Genomic DNA, 20461 nt, shown 5'->3' with positions numbered 1-20461 from the left:
CCTGGGTTTGATTCCTCAGTACCACATGCACAGAAAAAGCTGGAAGTGGCACTGTGGCTCAAGTGGTAGAGTGCTAGCCTTGAGCAAAAGAAGCCCAGGGACAGTGCCCAGGCCCTAAGTTCAGGCCCCAAGACTGGCAGAAAAATATAAAATAAAAGGAGAGAAAGGAAGGAAGGAAGGAAGGAAGGAAGGAAGGAAGAAAGGAAGGAAGGAAGGAAAGGAAGGAAGGAAGGAAAATCCAGTGCGGACTCTAACAGCCCAAGTTTTTGGCTGAGCAAATTATCTGAATGTTTTGGCTTAGTCTTCTGACCTGTCAACCAAAGATAATTTCAAGAACTTGGAAGAGCAACTTAATATGCATATATATGAATAGTACATATATCAACACAAATGATTATTCAAATGTCTTCATATTACACAGGAGCAGCCACGCGGTGCTTGAGGTGGCGCGCGTGTGAGTGGCGTGTGCATCTGGCTGCCTTGTGCCCTGGGCCAGGGTGGGGGAAGAGGGGTGTGGCAGGGCAGCTCCTGGGACAAAGCACTAAGGCACTTCTTGTGTCTTGCCCGAGTCTGAACCCTGACTTTGATCCCACCTAAACCCAGTGCCAGGCAGTGAGAGGCTCAGATGAGGTCTTCCATCCCTCTACCTTCTTTCCATTGTCCTTAGAAGATGCCAGGGCAGGTGCAGGTCCCAGGACAGGCCACCGTGGGTGTGTGCTCGCTCTGGTGCACAACTTCTGCCCTTGTTCTCAGGGGTGCTCGCAGTACTGCCCATGCTCTCAGGGGTCCTTCTCAAGGATCTTCGCCCCATTCTTACCCCACTTAACATGAGGGAGGACTCAGCTCAGCCAGACATGGTGGCACAAACCTGTAGTCCCAGCTCTCAGAGGCTGAGGAAGGAGACTTAGAAGGTCTAGGCTAACTGTCAGGGTCACATAATTAGAACCTATTTCAGAGACGAAAAGACTCAGTTGGGCTGGGAAGGTGGCTCAGTGGTAGAGCGCTTGCCTTGCATGCCTGAGGCCCTGGGTTCGATTCCTCAGCACCACATAAGCAAAAAGAAAAGACTTACTTGACTCACTTTTTTTGTGCTTGAACTTAGGGCCTGCGCACTGTCCCTAAGCTGCTTTTGTTCAAGGCGAGCGCTCTACCACTTGAGCCACAGCGCCACCTCTGGCCTTTTCCTTTTATGTGGTGCTGAGGAATCAAACCCAGGGCTTCATGCATGGTAGCAAGCATTCTACCACTGAGCCATCTTCCTAGCCGTCACCCTGAACTTTACCCTTGCAGTACTCGAAGCCACATGCAAGCAGGAGCAGTCATTGGTCTTGGGATATAAGAAGGTTTTGTGTCTGCAGATGGACCAGTGCCTGGAGGCTGGGAAGGGCACAGCTGGCTGAGTGTGCTCAGGTGTGCAAACAGAGCCGTTTCCCTGAAGGTCCGGGTCCTTGCTGCTGCCTGTTTCTTCTGGCCATCGTGCCAGGAGGTAGTGAACTGCTCACTGCGAGGCCCCAGATAGGATTGTTGGAGCACGGCTTGGTTGCAGGCCAACCCGGTTTCAACACTCAACATGTCCTAGTTTCATGACCTTGGATATGTTGTATAAACTTCACAAGCTCCTGGGGCCTTAGTTTTCCTTGTCTTCCTAAGGTGGCTCCGATTTCTTAAGATCAAGATTGAATAAGACCCACTGTGCAGGGAACCATAGAAGTGCCAGATCCCTGGGGAGCTCGGGACATACAGCCACCCCCTTCCCTCCACACTGTCCTGGGAACTGGAACAGGGGGAACCCGTCCAAGGGGCTGCAGAGATGCAGATACCACAGATCTGCGCTCTACCTGCTCTTCTTCAACCTGCTTCCCCAGGCCCCCAGGTCCTTGGTAGTTGAGCCACTGAGACGCCAGTTAGGGTGGATCTCCTAAATTGAGACTGGAGGCTGGCAAAGGAGCCTCATGGCTCCAGCTGTGAGAAGGACTCACTTCTGTCCCCGGCCCGTCACAACCAGCTTCCCACAAGAGAGACTGGAGTGTTTCCATGGCAAACACAGAGGGTAGCAAAGAGTTCCATGTACTTCCAAACGTAAGCAAGAAGTTCTGTACTTTCTGTACCAAAACTTCCCCAGCTTTAAACCACCTCTCCTAATTTCTAAGGAAGGTTTTGTGTTGGGCTTTTCCACTAAAAACTAAACTGAGGTCATACCCTCATGTGAATTAGCTTCACAGACACTGTATGGAGCAAGAAATGCAGCCAGGCCCGCGTGGTTGCAGGGAACAGGCAGACATCATGGCTGTAACAGCTGGGAGAGGAACCTGGGAGTGCCTCCTGAGTTGCTGGAATCGTCCTAAATCTTGATTTGGCATAATACACGCAAAAATCTAGCTGTGAGCCAGGTGCTGGTGGCTCACATCTGTAATCCTAGCAACTCAGGAGGCTAAGATCTAAGGATTGAGGTTCGAAGCCACCCCGAGCAGGAAAGGCTGTGAAACTCTTATAACCAATAAACTACTCAAAAAAAGCTGGAAGCGGCGCTGTGGCTCAAGTGGAAGAGCACAAGCCTTGAGCACAGAGTGGATCAGGGACAGAGCCTAGGCTCTGAGTTCAAGCCCCAGGACCAGAAAAAAAAAAAGAAAGAAAAAAGAAAGACTCAGGCTGGGAAGGTGGCTCAGTGGTAGAGTGCTTGCCTTGCATGCATGAGGCCCTGGGTTCGATTCCTCAGCACCACATAAACAGAAAAAGCTGGAAGTGGTGCTGTGGCTCAAGTGGTAGAGTGCTCACTTTGAGCTGAAGAGCTGAGGGACAGCTCCTGGTCCAGAGTTCAGGCCCCATGACCAACAAAAAAAGAACAGAAAAAAGAAGGACTCTTCTTGGTCAGATGTGTGTAAAGCACGGAGTCAGACAGCTGGAAAGAAATACACTCAAGAGGGGCTGGGAAGGTGGCTCAGTGGTAGAGCGCTTGCCTTGCATGCCTGAGGCCCTGGGTTCAATTCCTCAGCACCACATAAGCAAAAAAGAAAAAAACCCGGAAGTGGTGCTGTGACTCAAGTGGTAGAGCGCTAGCCTGGAGCTGAAGAGCTGAGGGACAACGCCTAGGCCCAGAGTTCAGGCTCCACAACTGGACCCCCCCCCAAAAAAAAATACACTCAAGATTCAAATTCCTGGGCGGGGAATGTGGCTCAGTGGTAGAGTGCTTGCCTAGCATGCATGAAACCTTGGGTTTGATTCCTCAGCACCACATAAACAGAAAAGGCTGGAAGTGGTGCTGTGGCTCAAGTGGTAGAGCACTAGCCTTGAGCACAGAGAAGCTCAGGGACAGAGCCCAGGCCCTGAGTCCAAGCCCCAGGACGGGAAAAAAAGATTGAAATTCCCCCTGGGCAGTGGTGCTGTGGCTCAAGTGGTAGAGCACTAGCCTTGAGCACAGAGAAGCTCAGGGACAGAGCCCAGGCCCTGAGTCCAAGCCCCAGGACGGGAAAAAAAGATTGAAATTCCCCCTGGGCAGGCCGGGCATGGAGGCGCTGCCATTTCAACATGCAGGAAGATCACTTGAGCCCAAGAATTTGGGCCAGCTTGGGCAACATAGTAAGACCTGGTCTCAAAACCTGAACTAGCAAGGTACTGTGGTTGGTTCACACCTATAATCTTTGCTATTCAGGAGGCTGAGATCTAAGGATCACATTCAAAGCTGGCCTGTGAGACTTTTTTTTTTTTTAGTCTGGTCGTGGGGCCTGAACTCTGGGCCTGGGCATTGTCCCTCAGCTCTTCAGCTCAAGGCTAGCACTCTGCCACTTGAGCCACAGCACCACTTCCGACTTTTTTCTTTTTTGCTTATGTGGTGCTGAGGAATCGAACCCAGGGCCTTATGCATGCAAGGCAAGTGCTCTACCACTGAGCCACCTTCCCAGCCCGCCTGGGAGACTCATTTCCAAGTAGCTACCAAAAAGCTGAAAGTAGGCTCAAGTGGTAGAGTGCCATTCTTCTTCTTCTTTTTTTTTTTTTTGGTTAGTCCTGGGGCCTGAACTCTGTGCCTGGGTGCTGTCCCTCAGCTCTTCAGCTCAAGGCTAGTGCTCTACTACTCGAACCACAGCGCCACTTCTGGCTTTTTCTGCTTATGTGGTGCTGAGGAATCAAACCCAGGGCCTCATGCATGCAAGGCAAGCACTCGACCACTGAGCCACCTTCCCAGCCCCTAGAGTGCCATTCTTGAGTGAAAAAGCCAAGTTAGCATTTCTGCCCTGAGGATTCTTATTCTGTTCATTCATTCCCATCTGTTCCTGAGATTCCTGGGCTCTTCATGGTTCTGCCTCCTGTGTTGAATGACTGAAGCCTTGCATTACGTATTCTTCCCGTTAATTTGGACATAGTAACAAGAGTCAACCCAGGCGTTTCTTTCTTTCTTTTTTTTTTTTTTTCCTTTTATTTGTTGGTCGTGGGGCTTGAACTCTGAGCCTGGGCGCTGTCCCTTAGTTCTTCAGCTCAAGGAGAGCAATCTACCGCTTGAGCCCCAACACCACTTCTGGTTTCCTGACTGGTTTATTGGAGATAAGAGTTTCATGGACTTTCCTGCCCGGGCTGGCTTTGAACCGTGATCCTCAGATCTCAGCCTCCTGAGTAGCTAGGATTACAGGTGTGAGCCACCGGCGATCGGCTAACCCAGGCGTTTCTTGAGCTCTCATACTCCAATCTGTCCTCTCTGTAGATCAGCATCCTATCGCCCTCTGGTGGTCATGACCGGAGGCTCTACCCACAACAATAATCCATTTAAATGTCAAAGAATAATTGATAAAATGTTCTCGTGTGTGTGTGTGTGTGTGTGTGTGTGTGTGTGTGTGTGTGTGCCGATCCTGTGGCTGGGACTCAGGGTCTGGGTGCTGCCCCTGAGCTTTTGTGCTCAAGGAACCACAGCTCCACTTCAGCGCTTTGGTATTTCTTTGTCCGGTAGTGGGGCTTGAACTCGGGGTCTGGGCGTTGTCCCGGAGCTCCTTTGCTGAGGCGAGCGCTGCTCTACCATTCTGAGCCACAGCTCCATGCTGCTTTCTGGTGGCTCATTGGAGATGAGCCTTTCCTGTCCGGGCTGGCCCTGAACCTCCATCCTGGGTCTCAGCCCCGGAGCAGCTAGGATGACAGGCGTGAGCGCCGGCGGCGGGCGGTGGGTCGCGTCCTTTGTTATCTCTGGCTCTTGCTGGGATGACCGAGGCTCTTAGCGAGCGCTGTGATCGACAGAGACCAGGCATCACAGTCGGGCGGCTCTTTGCTGGCCTGGGGAGTGGGAATTAGGCTCGCGGACAGTCTCCAGGGCGCGCGGCAGGGGTGCCGTGGGGTGTGGAGGGCGATTCGCTAATAAACAAAACACGAGCGTGCGGCTCCACGTTCCTAGTCCTCCGCCCCTCATCCGGGCCCCGCCTCCCCGAGTCCCTCCCCCTACCCCCGAGTCCCGCCCGCCCTCTATTAGTTCCGCCCCCTTCCCAATCCTGCTTCCCAGAGGTCGTCCCGCCCTCTACTAGTCCCGCCCTCTCCCCAATCCCGCTCCTCAGAGGCCGTTCTGCCTCCAGAAGCCCCGCCTCTGTACAAGCCCCGCCCCGGGGCGCTGGCCGCGGTGCTGAAAGTACTGGGAGGGGCGGGGTTCCAGTTCCGAGCTGGCGCGGGGAGGGGGGTCAGGGCGGCTCCAGCCGGCCGTAGCCCTGGCTGGCTTGAGAGGAGCAGGCGACCGGAGAGACCGGCCTGGCGACCGCGCACGCGGGCGGCTGGCGAACTGCCCCAGACCGCGCCAAGGTTGTCCCTCTACCTTGGAGGAGCTCTCACCTTGGGCCCTGACCTCAGCCTCCCCCCCCCCCGACCCCGCGGGGGAATGATCCACGCGTGGGCCTCCTTCCCCAGAGCCACAGACTTGGCAGCCAGGGCCCCGCCGTCCCCACCATGGTGAAGTTGCTGCCGGCCCAGGAGGCCGCCAAGATCTACCATACCAACTACGTGCGGAACTCGCGCGCCGTGGGGGTGATGTGGGGCACACTCACCATCTGCTTCTCGGTGCTGGTCATGGCCCTCTTCATCCAGCCCTACTGGATCGGCGACAGCGTGAGCACGCCGCAGGCCGGCTACTTCGGCCTCTTCTCCTACTGCGTGGGCAACGTGCTGTCCTCGGAGCTCATCTGCAAGGGCGGACCCCTGGACTTCTCCTCCATCCCTTCCAGAGCCTTCAAGACAGCCATGTTCTTCATAGCCTTGGCCATGTTCCTCATCATCGGCTCCATCATCTGTTTCAGCTTGTTCTTCATCTGCAACACTGCCACGGTCTACAAGATCTGCGCGTGGATGCAGCTGGCTGCTGGTGAGCGGGCTGGGTGGGAGGGCGGGCCACTGGCCACGGCCTCCCTGCAGGCCACGGCTGTGGCTACCCATCCCATCCCCTGTGGAAGCTTTGTCTTCTACTCAGAGCTCCGAAGAACATGGAGAACAGAATCTTAGAGAAGTTGAACTGTTTCACCCACTGATGTTACAAAGTTACTGAGCCAGGGAATGACTTGCTCAGAGGCCCACAGCTTCTGGAGGCAGAAAGAAACCTGGTGTCCTAATGCCCAGGCCACCACACCAGAGGTTGTTGCAACTCTGGAAGGGTGTGTGGGAATGGGATCCAACCCTAGCAGCAAATAGTGATGGGCATGAACATTCTAGATGACCTTAGCTCCCATTTCCCAGCATTTGTTCTTTCTCCTTTAGCAGAGCCCAGATCCCTATTCTCCCTCCCTCCTTCCTTCCTTCCTTCCTTCCTTCCTTCCTTCCTTCCTTCCTTCCTTCCTTCCTTCCTCCTTTCCCTCTTTCCCTCCTTCCCTCTTTCCCTCCCTCCTTCCCTCTCTTCCTCTCACAAACTGTTCTTGAAGGTTCCAGGTCTGCCTTTGATTTTGGAGTGTTAGTGTTGTGCTGGATGTGAATCTCCCCTAGAAATTTGTGTCTAATTTCTCTTTCTTTTGTGGAGAAGTCAAAATCTTAGTTCCTGATTATGGAATTCCATACTTGGGGCAGCAAATAAAGTGGTATTTGGGCATGTGAAGGAAGCTGTCTAGGGCCCATTAACACTATTTCAAGTAGCTAGCCACTTGTAGGACCTGCAGGCCAGACATTATCTGTCCCCTTGGTCCTTGGGACAGATGGTCCTATTCTTCTTTGGAGATCAGGAGGAGACAGCCTAAAACCTTTCATACAGCCTTTCATGGGTCCCTGTCTGTGCCAGAGACTGCACGCACACTGTCCATGCTGGTGAGCTGTCCAGAACAGTTCAGAAGACTGAAACTGACCTCTTTGATTAGAATGAAAGGTGGTGTTTCTTTTTTCTAATATTTTATTTTATTTTTATTGTAAGAATACCAAAGGTGGTGTTTCTTATGAGGAATAAAAACAGGAATCTGAATACCAACCACACAGACTCAAGACTGCAATTGGAGGGGACCCAGTTAGTTAACCCTGACCTCAGCCACAGATGAGAAATCTGGGGCTGAGAGATATGGTCGTTAGCCAAGATTATAGCTAATCTGCTGGCAACGGAGGCTCTATGCCAATGAAGGTAGTAGGTCTAAAGAAACCAGATGAATTTCAGAGACATTTTTTTTTTTTTTTGGGTCCAGTAGTGGGGCCTGAACTCTGGGCCTGGGCGCTGTCCCTCAGCTCTTCAGCTCAAGGCTAGCGCTCTACCACTTGAGCCACAGCGCCACTTCCGGCTTTTTTCTTTTTGCTTATGTGGTGCTGAGGAATCGAACCCAGGGCCTCATGCATGCAAGGCAAGCGCTCTACCACTGAGCCACCTTCCCAGCCCTCAGAGACATTTTTTGAGGCCCACCTTTACATCGTATAATGATTTACAAAATACTTTCATACTTACTATCTGGAGAAGACCTGCCAAAGTCTCCAGCATTCTCCATCTCCTCTGACATCTATTCATCTGATAAGGGCAAACCTGGGATAGGGAAGCCGCTGCAAGTATTGGTGGGCAGTGGGGAGAGAGGTAGGGGTGGGTATGTCAAGAACGAATTGGGAATGAGAATAGTAGGATGGGCAGCTATGTATGCCAGCTGGTCCTCCATGTCAGGGCTATGGGGTGCTGGAGACACACCCTCCCTCTTCTCTCATTCTCAGTGCTGTCTCCTACACACACACATACACACACTCCAATATCCTGCAACAAGTGTCCTTTGCTGATCAGGCAGTGCCAGGAAAGCCTGGGTGGGGGAGGGCTCACCAGGCCATTGATATCAGACATTATCTAGGTCACAGAGCTGGAGACATCAATAGCAGAGGTGGGCGGGTGCCATCCCATGAAACATTTATGAGTAGCTAGGATTACAAGTGATAGCCACCTGTGCTGGCAAGTGTTTTTTTTTTTTTTTTTTTTTTTTCTGGCTGTGGGGTTTGAACTCAGGATCTGGGCACTGTCCCTGGGCTTTTTGCTCAAGCCTAACACTCTATCATACCACTTGAGCCACAGCGCCACTTCTGGCTTTTTCTGTGTATGTGGTGCTGGGGAATCGAACCCAGGGCTTCATGCATGCTAGGCAAGCACTCCACCACTGAACCACATTCCCAGCCCAGGAGCTGCCTCTTGGCCTGTCAAGGCTAACCAAGGGACAAGGAAGATGACAGGAGCTCAAGGTGGGAGGTAGTGGGGTACCCCTGTCCCCCACTCTCCATAGAACACTATCTATACTTCCCGCTTTCTCCTCCTTTAGCCACAGGCCTGATGATTGGCTGCCTGGTCTACCCAGATGGCTGGGACTCAAGTGAGGTGCGGCGCATGTGTGGGGAGCAGACGGGCAAGTACACCCTGGGCCACTGCACCATCCGCTGGGCCTTCATGCTGGCCATCCTCAGTATCGGGGACGCCCTCATCCTCTCCTTCCTGGCTTTTGTGCTAGGCTACCGGCAGGACAAACTTCTCCCTGATGACTACACTGCCGATGGGAAAGGTGAGCTCTTTCTCCTGCAGCTCTGGGGGCTGCGGGGAGGTGGGCTGGGAGCTCAGCTCAGGCATTCTGGTGAGTTGGGTTCCCCTGAGCTGGAGACACCAAGACTAATAAGGCACAGCCTTGGTCCAGTGGATCAAGGCCAGCAGAGGGCCTCGAGATGGCAGGTGATGGAAGAGGTGGTGGGAGACCTGCGTGGCAGAGTCTGGCTGTGACACAGGAGTGTCCCTCACCCCTCTCAGAAACTAAAGGGAAGAGAGTCCTAATCCAGCCTAGGACAGGCTGGGTCTTGAAGTGATGCCAGGCTTTGCTAGTGGAGAGGAGGAGAGGGGAAGGAGTGTGGGCTAATCCTTGAAATACTTGGAAACAGAGCCAAAGGGGCAGCTGTAGTGCAAGTGCTCAAGCCTGGTGTCCCTCCTGCTCCAGTGTGCTCTCATCCAGATCCTACCTGCCAGTCATTTCTAGCTGATCCTCAAGCTCCTGAGCCTTCTGGAACCTTCCCAGATGGCTTGTCATGATCTCCTCTTTCCTATAGGGTGCTGTGTGCCTGTCTCTCATTCATTGTCTCTGATCTGTCTTGAGGGACTCTTTCAGATGCAAATTTCATCTCTTAATTCAGAAGCAAAGCTGGTCTCATTCCTGAAAATCGCTAAGCAATGGCAGGTGATCACCATTTAGGGTCTGCTGTACTTCAAGGGCTTCTCCAGTCTCCATTCCCCATTTTCATGTCAGTCCTTGGATCTAACCCAGAAGTAGCCAAACTCCCATGCATGTCCTTATGCCCAAGGACACTTTCCACATGAAAGCCAGAGAGATTTACCAGGAGGGTCTTAGAAAGTTGTGGCAAAGAAGAGCCTAGAGCCAGGCCCCAGTGGCTCACATCTGTAATCCTAGCTACTCAGGACTCTGAGATCTGAGGATTGTGGTTCAAAGCCAGCCAGAGCAGGAAGGTCCGTGAGACTCTTATCTCCAATAAACCACCAGAAAACTAGAAGTGGTACTGTGGCTCAAAGTGGTAGAATGTTAGCCTTGAGCAAAAGAAGCTCAAGGACAGCACCCAGGCCCTGAGTTCAAGCCCCACAATTTACAAAAACAAACAACAAAACCCAAAAAACAAAGAATTGCCTACAAACTCAGGTCTTCTGTAGCTGAGCCAGTGGCCCATTTCACTCCAAGAAATCTCACACATTTTGCCTTTTTTTTTTCAGAGCAGATGAAGAGAAACTCATATACCTGTCATTTGGTACGCAAATTACTAAAAGAACTGGGCTAAGGAAGAGACAAGAGGGAGCTTTCTTTCCTCTGCAGCTAGCTTAGCATCTGGCTCAGAGGGGTTCCTAGGACCTGAGTCTTTGAGGAAAGAAAATGGAGCTCATGTTTATGAAGCCATTTCCAATATGTGGGGCTGATTTATCCATAGGAATCATTTTTAGCTAGGAGTTGAGGATTCTGGTGACATCCTGTAAAACCAGCACTTTGTTCAGTAAAAATGTTCAAAATGTTTTGTAAATGTGTTGAAAAACATTAAATACCTACATAAGTGGAAGGACATCCCATGTTCATGGATGGGAAGACTTAATATTGTTGAGATGTAAATTCTACTACAGATTTGTGGCAATCCTCACTGGAATCTCATCTGACTTTTTGCAGAAACTGACAAGCTGATTCTGATTCATATGGAAATGCAAGGGACTCAAAATAGACGAAATGACAACTCTAGAGGATTCACAGGTTGCAATATCAAAACTTTCTACACAACTACAGTGATCGAGATAGAGTGGTACCAGCATAAGATAGATATTCAGTGGAATAGATTTGAGAGTTCAGAAATAACCCTACACATTTATGGCCAAGTCCTTTTTTTTTTTTTTTTTTTTTTGCCAGTCGTGGGGCCCGAACTCTGGGCCTGGGCACTGTCCCTCAGCTCTTCAGCTCAAGGCTAGTGCTCTACCACTTGAGCCACAGCACCACTTCCAGCTTTTTTCTGCTTATGTGGTGCTGAGGAATTGAACCCAGGGCCTCATGCACGCAAGGCAAGCACTCTACCACTGAGCCACCTTCCCAGCCCCTGGCCAAGTCTTTTTTTCCCTCCCTCCCTCCCTCCCTCCCTTCCTTCCCCCCCCCTCCTCCTCCTCCTCCTCCCCCTCCTCCTCCTCCTCCTCTTCCTCCTCCTCCTCCTCCTCCTCCTCCTCTTCTTTCTTTCTTTCTTTCTCTTTCCTTTCTTTCTTTCCTTTCTTTCTTTCTTTCTTTCTTTCTTTCTTTCTTTCTTTCTTTCTTTCTTTCTTTCTTTCTTTCTTTCTTTCTTTCTTTCTTTCTTTCTTTCTTTCTGCTGGTTCTTGGACTTGAACTTAAGAGCCTCATGTCCTTACTTAGTTAGCTCTTTTGCTCATGGCTGGTACTCTTACCACTTGAACTATACTGCTACTCTAGCTTTTTGCTGCTGGTTAATTGGAGGTAAGAGTCTCATTGAGTTCAGAAATAACCCCACACATTTATGGCCAAGTCTTTTTTTTCCCTTCTTTCCTTCATTCCTTTCTTTCTTTCCTTCTTTTTTTCCTGGGGCTGGTCCTGGGGCTTGAAATCAGGGCTTGAGCCCTGTCCCTGAGCTTTTTGCTCAGGTCTAACATTCTACCACTTGAACCACAGCTCTACTTCTGGCTTTTTTTGATAGTTTAGTGGAGATAGGAGTCTCACAGGCAGGCTGGGAAGGTGGCTCAGTGATGGAGTGCTTGCCTTGCATGTATGAATGAGGCCCTGGGCTGGATTCCTCAGCATCACATAAGCAGAAAAAGCTGGAAGTAGTGCTGTGGCTCAAGTGGTAGAGGGCTACCCTTGAGCTGAAGAGCTGAGGGACAGTGCCCAGGGCCAGAGCTCAGGCTTCAGGACTGACAAAAAAAAAAAAAAGTCTCACAGCCTTTACTGCCTAGGCTGACTTCGAAGTGTACTTCTACTTCTTCTCTCTCAGTCTCCCAAGTACCTAGGATTACAAGTATGAGCCACTGGTGCTGGACCTTATCCAATTCTTAAAATTGACAACAGATTTGAACAGACATTTCTCTAAAGAAGATGTACACATGATCAATTAGCAGATTATAAGATGCTCAATATTGTTAGTTATTAGGAAAATGCCAGTCAAACCACAGTACAACTTATCACCCACTAGGATGGCTGTGTTGATAAGCAGAGTTAGAAAGTGGAACACTTGTATACTGCTCATATGAAGTGGTGCAGCTGCTCTGGAAAAACAATGGAGCAGATTCTCAAATGGGTAATTATACTTACCAAAGATCCAGTGATTCCATTCCTAGGTATGCATAAGAGAAAGCTGAAAACACGCATGCTCAGAAAAAATGTACACAGAAACATTGACAGCAACATCATAGCCAAAAAAAGTGAAAACACCCCAAATGATTATACGTATCCATACAATAAACATCCAGCCATAAAAAAGAATGAAGCAAAATGGGATGGTTACAATATGGGTGAACCTTGGAAATGCTAAGTTAAACCAGATACAAAAGTCTGCTCCATTTGGGCATTTTGGAGTGTATTTATATAAAATGCTCAAAATAAGCAAATTCATAGACAGAAAACAGATTAGTAGTTTGCTAAGGCTGGGAAGGAGGAAGAATTGAGTGACTAATAATGGACATGGCCTTTCTTTCTAGGATGAAAATGAGAATGTCCTGGAATTAAACAGGGATGATGGTTGCACAATCGACTGAACACACTGAAAATCACTAAGTTGTATACTTAAAATGAATTAATTTTGTACTAGTTAACTTGTCAAGGAAATACTGTGCTGAGGATGTGATGGCATATCCATTATCAGCAATTCATAAATTGTAGTTTTCTCCCTTTTCTGCCTTTTTTTTGGGGGGGGGGGTACTAGGTACTGTTCTTGAGTTTCATTTTGCCCAAGGCTAGCGCTCTAACCACTTGAGCCACAGTTCCACTTTTTTTTTTTTTGTAGTTTAGGAGAGATAAATCTCACACTTTCTTGCCCAGGCTGGCTTCAAACCACAATCCTCAAATCTCAGCCTCCTGAGTAGCTAGGATTACAAGTGTGAGCCACGGACACCTGGTAGCATTTTCCATTACTTAAGTTTTTCTGTAGGTCATGGGGCTTGACCTCTGTCCCTGGGTGCTATCCTTGGGCTTTTCAGCTCATCTAGTATACTCTATTACTTTGAACAGCACCACTTATGGTTTTCTGGTGGTTGATTGAATATGAGTCTCATAGAAGCTGGGCGCAGGTGGCTCACACCTGTAATCCTAGCTACTCAGGAGGCTGAGATCTGAGGATCACAGTTCAAAGCCAGCCCAGGCAGGAAAGTCCCTGAGACTCTTTTTTTTTTTTTTAACATTTTTTTTTTTTTTTGGGTCTGGTCGTGGGGCCTGAACTCTGGGCCTGGGTGCTGTCCTTCAGCTCTTCAGCTCAAGGCTAGTGCTCTACCACTTGAGCCACAGCACCACTTCCGGCTTTTTTCTTTTTGCTTATATGGTGCTGAGGAATCGAGCCCAGGGCCTCAGGCATGCAAGGCAAGAGCTCTACCACTGAGCCACCTTCCCAGCCCCATCCCTGAGACTCTTATTTCCAATCAACCATTAGAAAACCAGAAGTGGTGCTGTGGCTCAAGCAGTAAAGAGCCTTCCTTGAGCTGAAGAGCACAGGGACATCATCCAAGCCCAGAGTTCAAGCCCTGTGACCTACAAAAAAAAAAAAAAAAAAAAATAGTCTCATAGACTTTCCTGGCTTTGAACCATGATGTTCAGATCTAAGCCTCCTGAGTAGCTAGGATTATAAGGTTGAGCCACTGGTGCCCCTCCAGTAGTTTATATTGAAGTCATATTGTGTTGCAAAAACAAATTATCTTTAAATTCTCTTTTTAAAAATCCACAAGTTCAGCTGGGCTCACTCCTGTTATCCTAGCTACTTAGAAGGCTGAGATCTGAGGATCATGGATCAAAGTCAGCCTGGGCAGGAAAGTCCATGAGACTCTTATCTCCAATAAACCACCAGAAAACTGGGAGTGGTGCTGTGACTCAAGTGGTAGTGATAGCCTTGAGCAGAAAAGGTGAGGGACAGCACCCAGACCCAGTGTTCAAGCCCCAAAACCAAACCAAAAAATTCTGACAAGTCCTTGAGATTCACGCATGAAAGGAATTCCACGGTGTTTCACAAAAAGAAGACTCTTACAAGGTGGAAGTTTTAGTAATGGTTTATTTTACTATAACAGGATAAAGTATTGAGATTAAAACATTCCTTCTTCTCCATTAAGAAATTGAAGTTCAAGACTCTAGTATCTCCACTTTTTATATTTCTCATCAGTCCAACTTGTAACAATTACTGCACTCCAGTTGCCCACCAACACCTTTTAATAGTGAATAAAGGAGTTGAATGTGGCATTTATGGTCTGATATAGGAGGAAATCATCCAATTCAGAATTACAAGCTGATCAATGGTATGAATGAAAAGCTTTAAGATTTCTGGAGTGAATTAGAAGAGTTTGATCTAGTTTGGAGATGGAGTATTATGCACGGAATTACTATAACGATAAGCTTGGTTGATAATAGTGTTCTCTCTCTCCCATTACAGAGGAAGTCTGAATGAAGCAGGGTTGAATGAATGAAGCTGAGATCTGCAGGGTTGGTGAGTCATTTCTTTGGAGGGTGGGTGTTCTGCATGCGTTGGGAAAGGCCGGTCTTTCCGCTTCCTTTGTTGAATCCTCAGGAGGAATGACTCCATAGGGGCCCCAAAGCAACCATGGGGCCTGGGGAGAGAGAAGAAACAACCCACCTATTGGACGGTGCTATTTGGCACCTTCTCTAGGGGGGGAAACAGGAAGACTTGGGGGTTGGAGGGATGACTCAGGAGGTAGAGTGCCACCATAGGGACATGTGTGGGGAGTGGGGTGGGGGAAGAAAACAGGAAGATTTTAATTTTACAACATGGAAAAAAGAACAAGGAAGGAAGGAATAATTTTAAATTTTAAATTCTAAGTCTCTGGAAAATGAGATTGTTGTTACCATTTTGGCTCTTATTTTCAGAAAGAATTTTAATTAGTAAGAAGCATACTAAAAACCCTAATAAAATAGAAGTTATAAAGAGGAAACAAATCCAAGAAAGCAAGGCTAAGAGAACTATTGCATTGAGTATTAAGTTTACGTCTATGCTTTCCTGAGAGCTGAAGCAAAAAAAGAATCTACTGGGTCTGGGAATGTGGCTTAGTGGTAGAGTGCTTGCCTAGCATGCATGAAGCCCTGGGTTTGATTCCTCAGTACCACATAAACAGAAAAAGCTGTAAGTGGCATTGTGACTCAAGGGGTGGAGTGCTAGCCTTGAGCAAAAGAAGGTCAGGCCCTGAGTCCAAGCCCCAGGCCTGGCAAAAAAAAAGAGAGGGATGGGGAGGCAAATTAGGAGAAAAAAAGGGAAGGGGTAACAAGTTTGACAAGAAATGTACTTATTACCATAGTTATGTAATGGTAACCTCTCTGTATAATAACCTAGACAATAAAAGAAGACAAAGAAAAAAACCCAACTAAAAAAAAACAAAACCCCACAATTCAGTTTTCAGCCGCCCCCCCCCTGCATTTTTTAGGTTAATTGGAGATGAGTCTCAAGGCCTTTACTGCCCTAACTGGCTTGGAACTGTGATCCTCAGACCTCAAGCCTCCTGAGTAACTAGGATTGCAGGTGTGAGCCACCAGCTTCCTACTCCACGTTAGTCCTATTTCTTAGTGTTTTTGTTTTATCCCCAGATAGGGTGTCATGCATTTACAGACTGGCCTGGGACCACAATCCTACCTCCTAAATAGCTGGACCCACAAGTGTGCATCACGTTGCCTAGTTTAAGATAGGATCAGGATCTAATCTGTCTCCCCTACCCCCACCCCGGGCTAGCCTAGAACTGTTATCCTCTTATCTCTGCCTTTGGAATGGCTAAAGTTACAGGTATGAAACACACTACTCCTGCCCCCTCCCTTAAAAAGGTCTTCATATTCCACATCACTAGTATGTTATTCTTTAACCTGGCCTTGGTTATTAGATGTTTAGTGTCACTTATTGTAACCTGTGGCTGATGATAGTAGAATTGGTTCAGAGAGCAATTACAACCCTATATCCCCATCACTGGAGACAAGTGTAGAGTGATACTAAATACTAGCATAGACATGAATGAGGAAATCCAAAGTGTCAGTAAAAATGGTAGCATTTTTATAAACTGGCTTTTAAAAAATGTCTTATTTTATAATCTTGAATTTTTTTCTTTTTCTTTTTTTTTCTTTTTATAAAACCACAGGTCATCCATTTCCTAGACAACAGAAAATCAGGAAATCCAATTGCTGAGACAAAAGCTCTTTCCTTTTCCAGGATACTAGGCCTGAGGCAAGCCTTTCATTCTAGGATTAGAAGCTAACAGTCCTGAGACAAGACCTCCTGCAGCACAGAACATTCTGGAAGTGATATGGAATGGAATTACCTTCACAGAAGACAGTGGTGTGTGGGGGTGCCCACCCATGGGGGATCCCAGGTTTACTCCTTCCCACCAACAAATGAGAAAGCTAGGTTGAGTCCATCTCCAACAGTTTAATCAACAGAGAACACATTGGGGAGTGATGTCAGGGATCCACTATGCTAAAACCTCTGCCACTTGAGCCACACCCAGTCCTCCTTTTTGTTTTCCTAATGTTGCCCCCCTAAGAGTGAAGGCAAAACATGGGATCTAAAAATCTAAAAAAGACTAATTTGACTCCCTTCTTCTTGGGAAATGAAAATGACATCTCTTCATAGTGACCGGGATAACCCTCACAGAAATGGCTATCAGCTTCAGAAACTGCTGACATGCAAGTCATAGGAATAGATGGCATTTCTCCTAAACTCTGCATTCAAAATACTGCACAGGGAATCTTCTGTCAGCCTCCATGTCACAAATGCATAGCCAAGATAGATAATCATAGCTACTTAGGCAAATCACTTGAGTTTTGAGCACCTTGGTTTGAAGCCAGGTCAGGCAGAAAACTGAGTTTTGTTTTTTTTTGGGGGAGGGGGCAGGTTGTGGGGCCTTAACTTTATCCCTCAGCTCTTCAGCTCAAGGCTAGCACTCTACCACTTGACCCACCGCACTTTTGGCATTTTCTGCTTATGTGGTGCGGAGGAATTGAACCCAGGGCCTCATGCATGCAAGGCAAGCACTTTACCACTGAGCCACCTTCCCAGCCCCAAGTCTGAGATTTTTTTTTTTGTCGGTCGTGGGGCTTGAACTCTGGGCCTGAACACTGTCCCTCAGCTCTTCAGCTAGTGCTCTACCACTTGAGCTACAACGCCACTTCTGGTTTTCTGGTGGTTTATTGGAGATTAGAGTTTCACAGACTTTCCTGCCTCTGCTGGCCTTGAACCGCAATCCTCAGATCTCAGCCTCCTGAGTAGCTAGGATTACAGGCCTGAACCACCAGCGCCCGGCAAGTCTGAGATTCTCATCTCCACTTAACCAGCAAAAAGCTGGAAGTGGAACTGTGGCTCAAGTGGTAGAACACCAGCCCTGGGGGTGGGGGGGAAGGGGAGGGCCAGTGTCTAGGCCCAGTTCAAGTCCTAGTACAGAACTCAGTGGACTGACAGTACACTCATAAAAATTTGCATAGGTTGAGAATCCTATCAAAATTTAGCCAAGTATCTTTGCCTCCAGGCTCCAATAACGTTGGCTCCATTACCAAGTGTGGCTATTTGCAGCACTGTTTTGCATAGGTGGTTGGGACTGGGATCCATTTACTGGCTGCTGGCCCCTTATGGGGTCACTCACATGGCAGCCTGCTTCCCCAGAAGGGTTACTTAAAAGCACAAGACAGCTACAGAACACTTAAACAGCGTCCAGTCCCTTTATAACCGAATTCCAGGAGTGCTATCCCACTGCATGCACTATTTTCCAAGAACCTCAATGTCAGCTAGCCCAGACTCAGTACACACAGACTCAGTTCACAGTACACATTACACAAATACCATAAAGTTAATTCCAAGATCAACTACTCTTTATCCCAAGTAAATCTAAAGCAAGGAATACATGGACAGTTTATGATATAAAGCTTAACTTGGCAGTAGGTATGTATAAAATTGGACATCTATATACAGTTATCAGGGACACATTCCTTGGTTAAAATTTCTGAATATGATCTAAAAGTCTCTTGTTTTTAAACAAGGACACCTGATTTAGCAGCACTCTAATGAGTAATATGCATGTTAACTCCAACCTTGAAACACTTAAGGCAGCTGAGGGTGGTGCTCAAGTGGTAAAGCGCCTGAGTTCAATTCCTACTACCACACATAGACATGCACATGAAGAAGAAAAAAAAAAAACAAAGAAAAACTGTCAACTTTAATGTATAACAAGTTCTGACCAAGTTATCAAACAAGGAAGCACAGCAAAAGGCACCTGGGTAATTTAGTCAAATGACCTAAAACACAAACAGTTCATAAAAATCCCTTGAAACAAGTTTTTTATTTTACTAGTAATCCAGAATGCAGATTAATATCTCCCTGCCCCTTTTTGGAGTGGGGAACTGATGGGGTCAGATACTAAGAATAAAACAAATGAAGTTACAAGATTTATTCTTACTAGTGCATGAAAACCTGTATATAGTAAGTGTTCAGCATGCTAGAACTTCAGTGTTAGAAAAGGAATTGGCGTTTTTTCATGTTAGTAATTTGAAAAGAAAACTGTATGAATGTTATGGGAAAATGTGGAAAAATAATTCTCATTAATTCCCTAAAATGTATTTTGCTAATCTCACAATAAAATGAAAGCAAAAAGAGATAGAGATGAAATCCAAACAAAAATGTCAAGTGTTCAAGTTTCAGTTTCATTGTGTATTTAAGTTCAAAGGCATTATTTCAATCACACCTCTTCTCTAACTGCTTGGGTCAGACCAATTTGGGCAACAAGTGAACAAAATTTCTGGAAACAGTTATTAAATAAGTTGTTTATTGTACTGAATTTATAAAGAAAAGAAAACAGACAATGCACTCAGTAGAAAGAATAAAAATTTTATCAGGGCTTTATTTTTAACTAAGAGCAAATAGAAATCCTTTAGTGAGATCATGGTAACTGGGCAGGATTCTAAGTTCAATAAAGGTACATGGAGTACCAGGTAGGTTGATCCTACAGCTGCCTCTTTCCAGGATTTTCTGACTCATCTGGCTCAAGTGATGGAGACAAAAGCCCTTCTATATAGTGGAAAACATTTCCAAAATGAAGTGATGGGATCTCCTTCCCATTAAAATTTCCTGTCAGTTTTTAAAGACCTCTGTTTGCTCATGTGATTTTTGGTTATTTCACATCAGATCATCACTCAACACCAGACTTTCTGTAATTCCACAATGTAGGAGAGATTTCAGTTAAGTCTGATATTGCTTTAGATGTAAATACAGTAGCAAACCCAAAATGGGTTAGAATTGCTGAAGGATTTCCCTGCCGTTGTTTGATACAATCTGCTTATTCTTGATAGATGCATAGATAGCCTGACTTAAAATTCTTTCTACAGGAACATATCTGAATTCAGGAGTAACCAATCAAGGATCCGATGAGTGGCGGGCCAATTCCTCATAGTATGTTTATGTTTCATGGCTTGCATAATGACACTACTTTTCCTGTGTCACTGTTGTGGATAAATGACAGAAAGTGAGTCCAGTCTCCCTTACAGAAAGGTGGCTAGTCAACAGTTTCATCGGTAGCTTTCCAGTAGAACCTTGGGTTGCACCTCCTTGGCTTTCTGTAAATTAAGAGTTCTAGAGCTGCTTCCGGAAAATGCTGCAATCCCGGGGCCCACTTGTCCATGGTAAATAAGCGGCTAAGACCCCAATCCTGCCCTCTTTTGATGGTCATATCACTGGAGGAATATGTAATGTTTAGGACAAGTCTGTGAGAGGCCAATCCTCTTAATGCTTTTTTGCATCAAGATTAAAAAAAGGCCTCAAGTACACTTCAATTATTTCAAATTTGCAGTTAAAAATTTGCATCGTACAAAGAAATAGCAGCAGAGAATGTCTAATTTTAAGAAACGAACAGGGGACACACACACACACACACACACACACACACACACACACACACACACACACACACACACACACACACACACACACACACACACACACACACACACACACACACACACACACACACACACACACACACACACACACACACACACACACACACACACACACACACACACACACCAAAAAAAAAAAAAAAGTGCCATCCCACCCATCCCCTTTTGTTCTTTTATCCAGGGTTTCAAGCTTCTGAGAAAATGAGAACATCAAGGCCACAAACAGAAACTGCTTCAATACTAAAAATTTGTGAAAGTAAGGAAAAAGCTGTAAATAAAAGCATAGAACTGCTGGGTGCTGGTGGCTCACACCTGTAATCCTAGCTACTCAGGAAGCTGAGATCTGAGGATTGCGGTTCAAAGCCAGCTTGGGCAGAAAAGTCCGTGAGACTCTATCTCCAATAAAACCACTC

The 20461-nt window shown here is 47.1% G+C and overlaps 1 protein-coding gene across 2 annotated transcripts; it reads left to right on the top strand.

The window, feature by feature from the left end:
• Nucleotides 1-5870: 5870 nt before the first annotated feature.
• On the top strand, nucleotides 5871-12668 carry Lhfpl5 (LHFPL tetraspan subfamily member 5). 2 transcript variants are annotated; one of them, XM_070023371.1, is made up of 5 exons: nucleotides 5871-6322; nucleotides 8712-8948; nucleotides 10159-10188; nucleotides 10596-10676; nucleotides 12614-12667. In XM_070023371.1, exons 1-5 carry the CDS (start codon nucleotides 5911-5913, stop codon nucleotides 12616-12618), a joined length of 765 nt encoding a protein of 254 aa, XP_069879472.1. In that variant the 5' UTR covers nucleotides 5871-5910; the 3' UTR covers nucleotides 12619-12667. The 2 variants fall into 2 exon arrangements, with proteins under 2 accessions (XP_069879472.1, XP_069879473.1); XM_070023372.1 differs by lacking the exons at nucleotides 10159-10188; nucleotides 10596-10676 and having other exon boundaries at nucleotides 12614-12668.
• The last annotated feature ends 7793 nt before the right edge of the window (nucleotides 12669-20461 follow it).

This window comes from Dipodomys merriami, unplaced genomic scaffold (genome assembly GCF_024711535.1).
Source record: "Dipodomys merriami isolate MVZ:Mamm:240054 unplaced genomic scaffold, mDipMer1.0.p SCAF_16, whole genome shotgun sequence".
NCBI lineage: Eukaryota > Metazoa > Chordata > Mammalia > Rodentia > Heteromyidae > Dipodomys > Dipodomys merriami.
The sequence above is the reverse complement of the archived record's forward strand: the minus strand, read 5'-3'. Positions and strand labels throughout refer to the sequence as shown.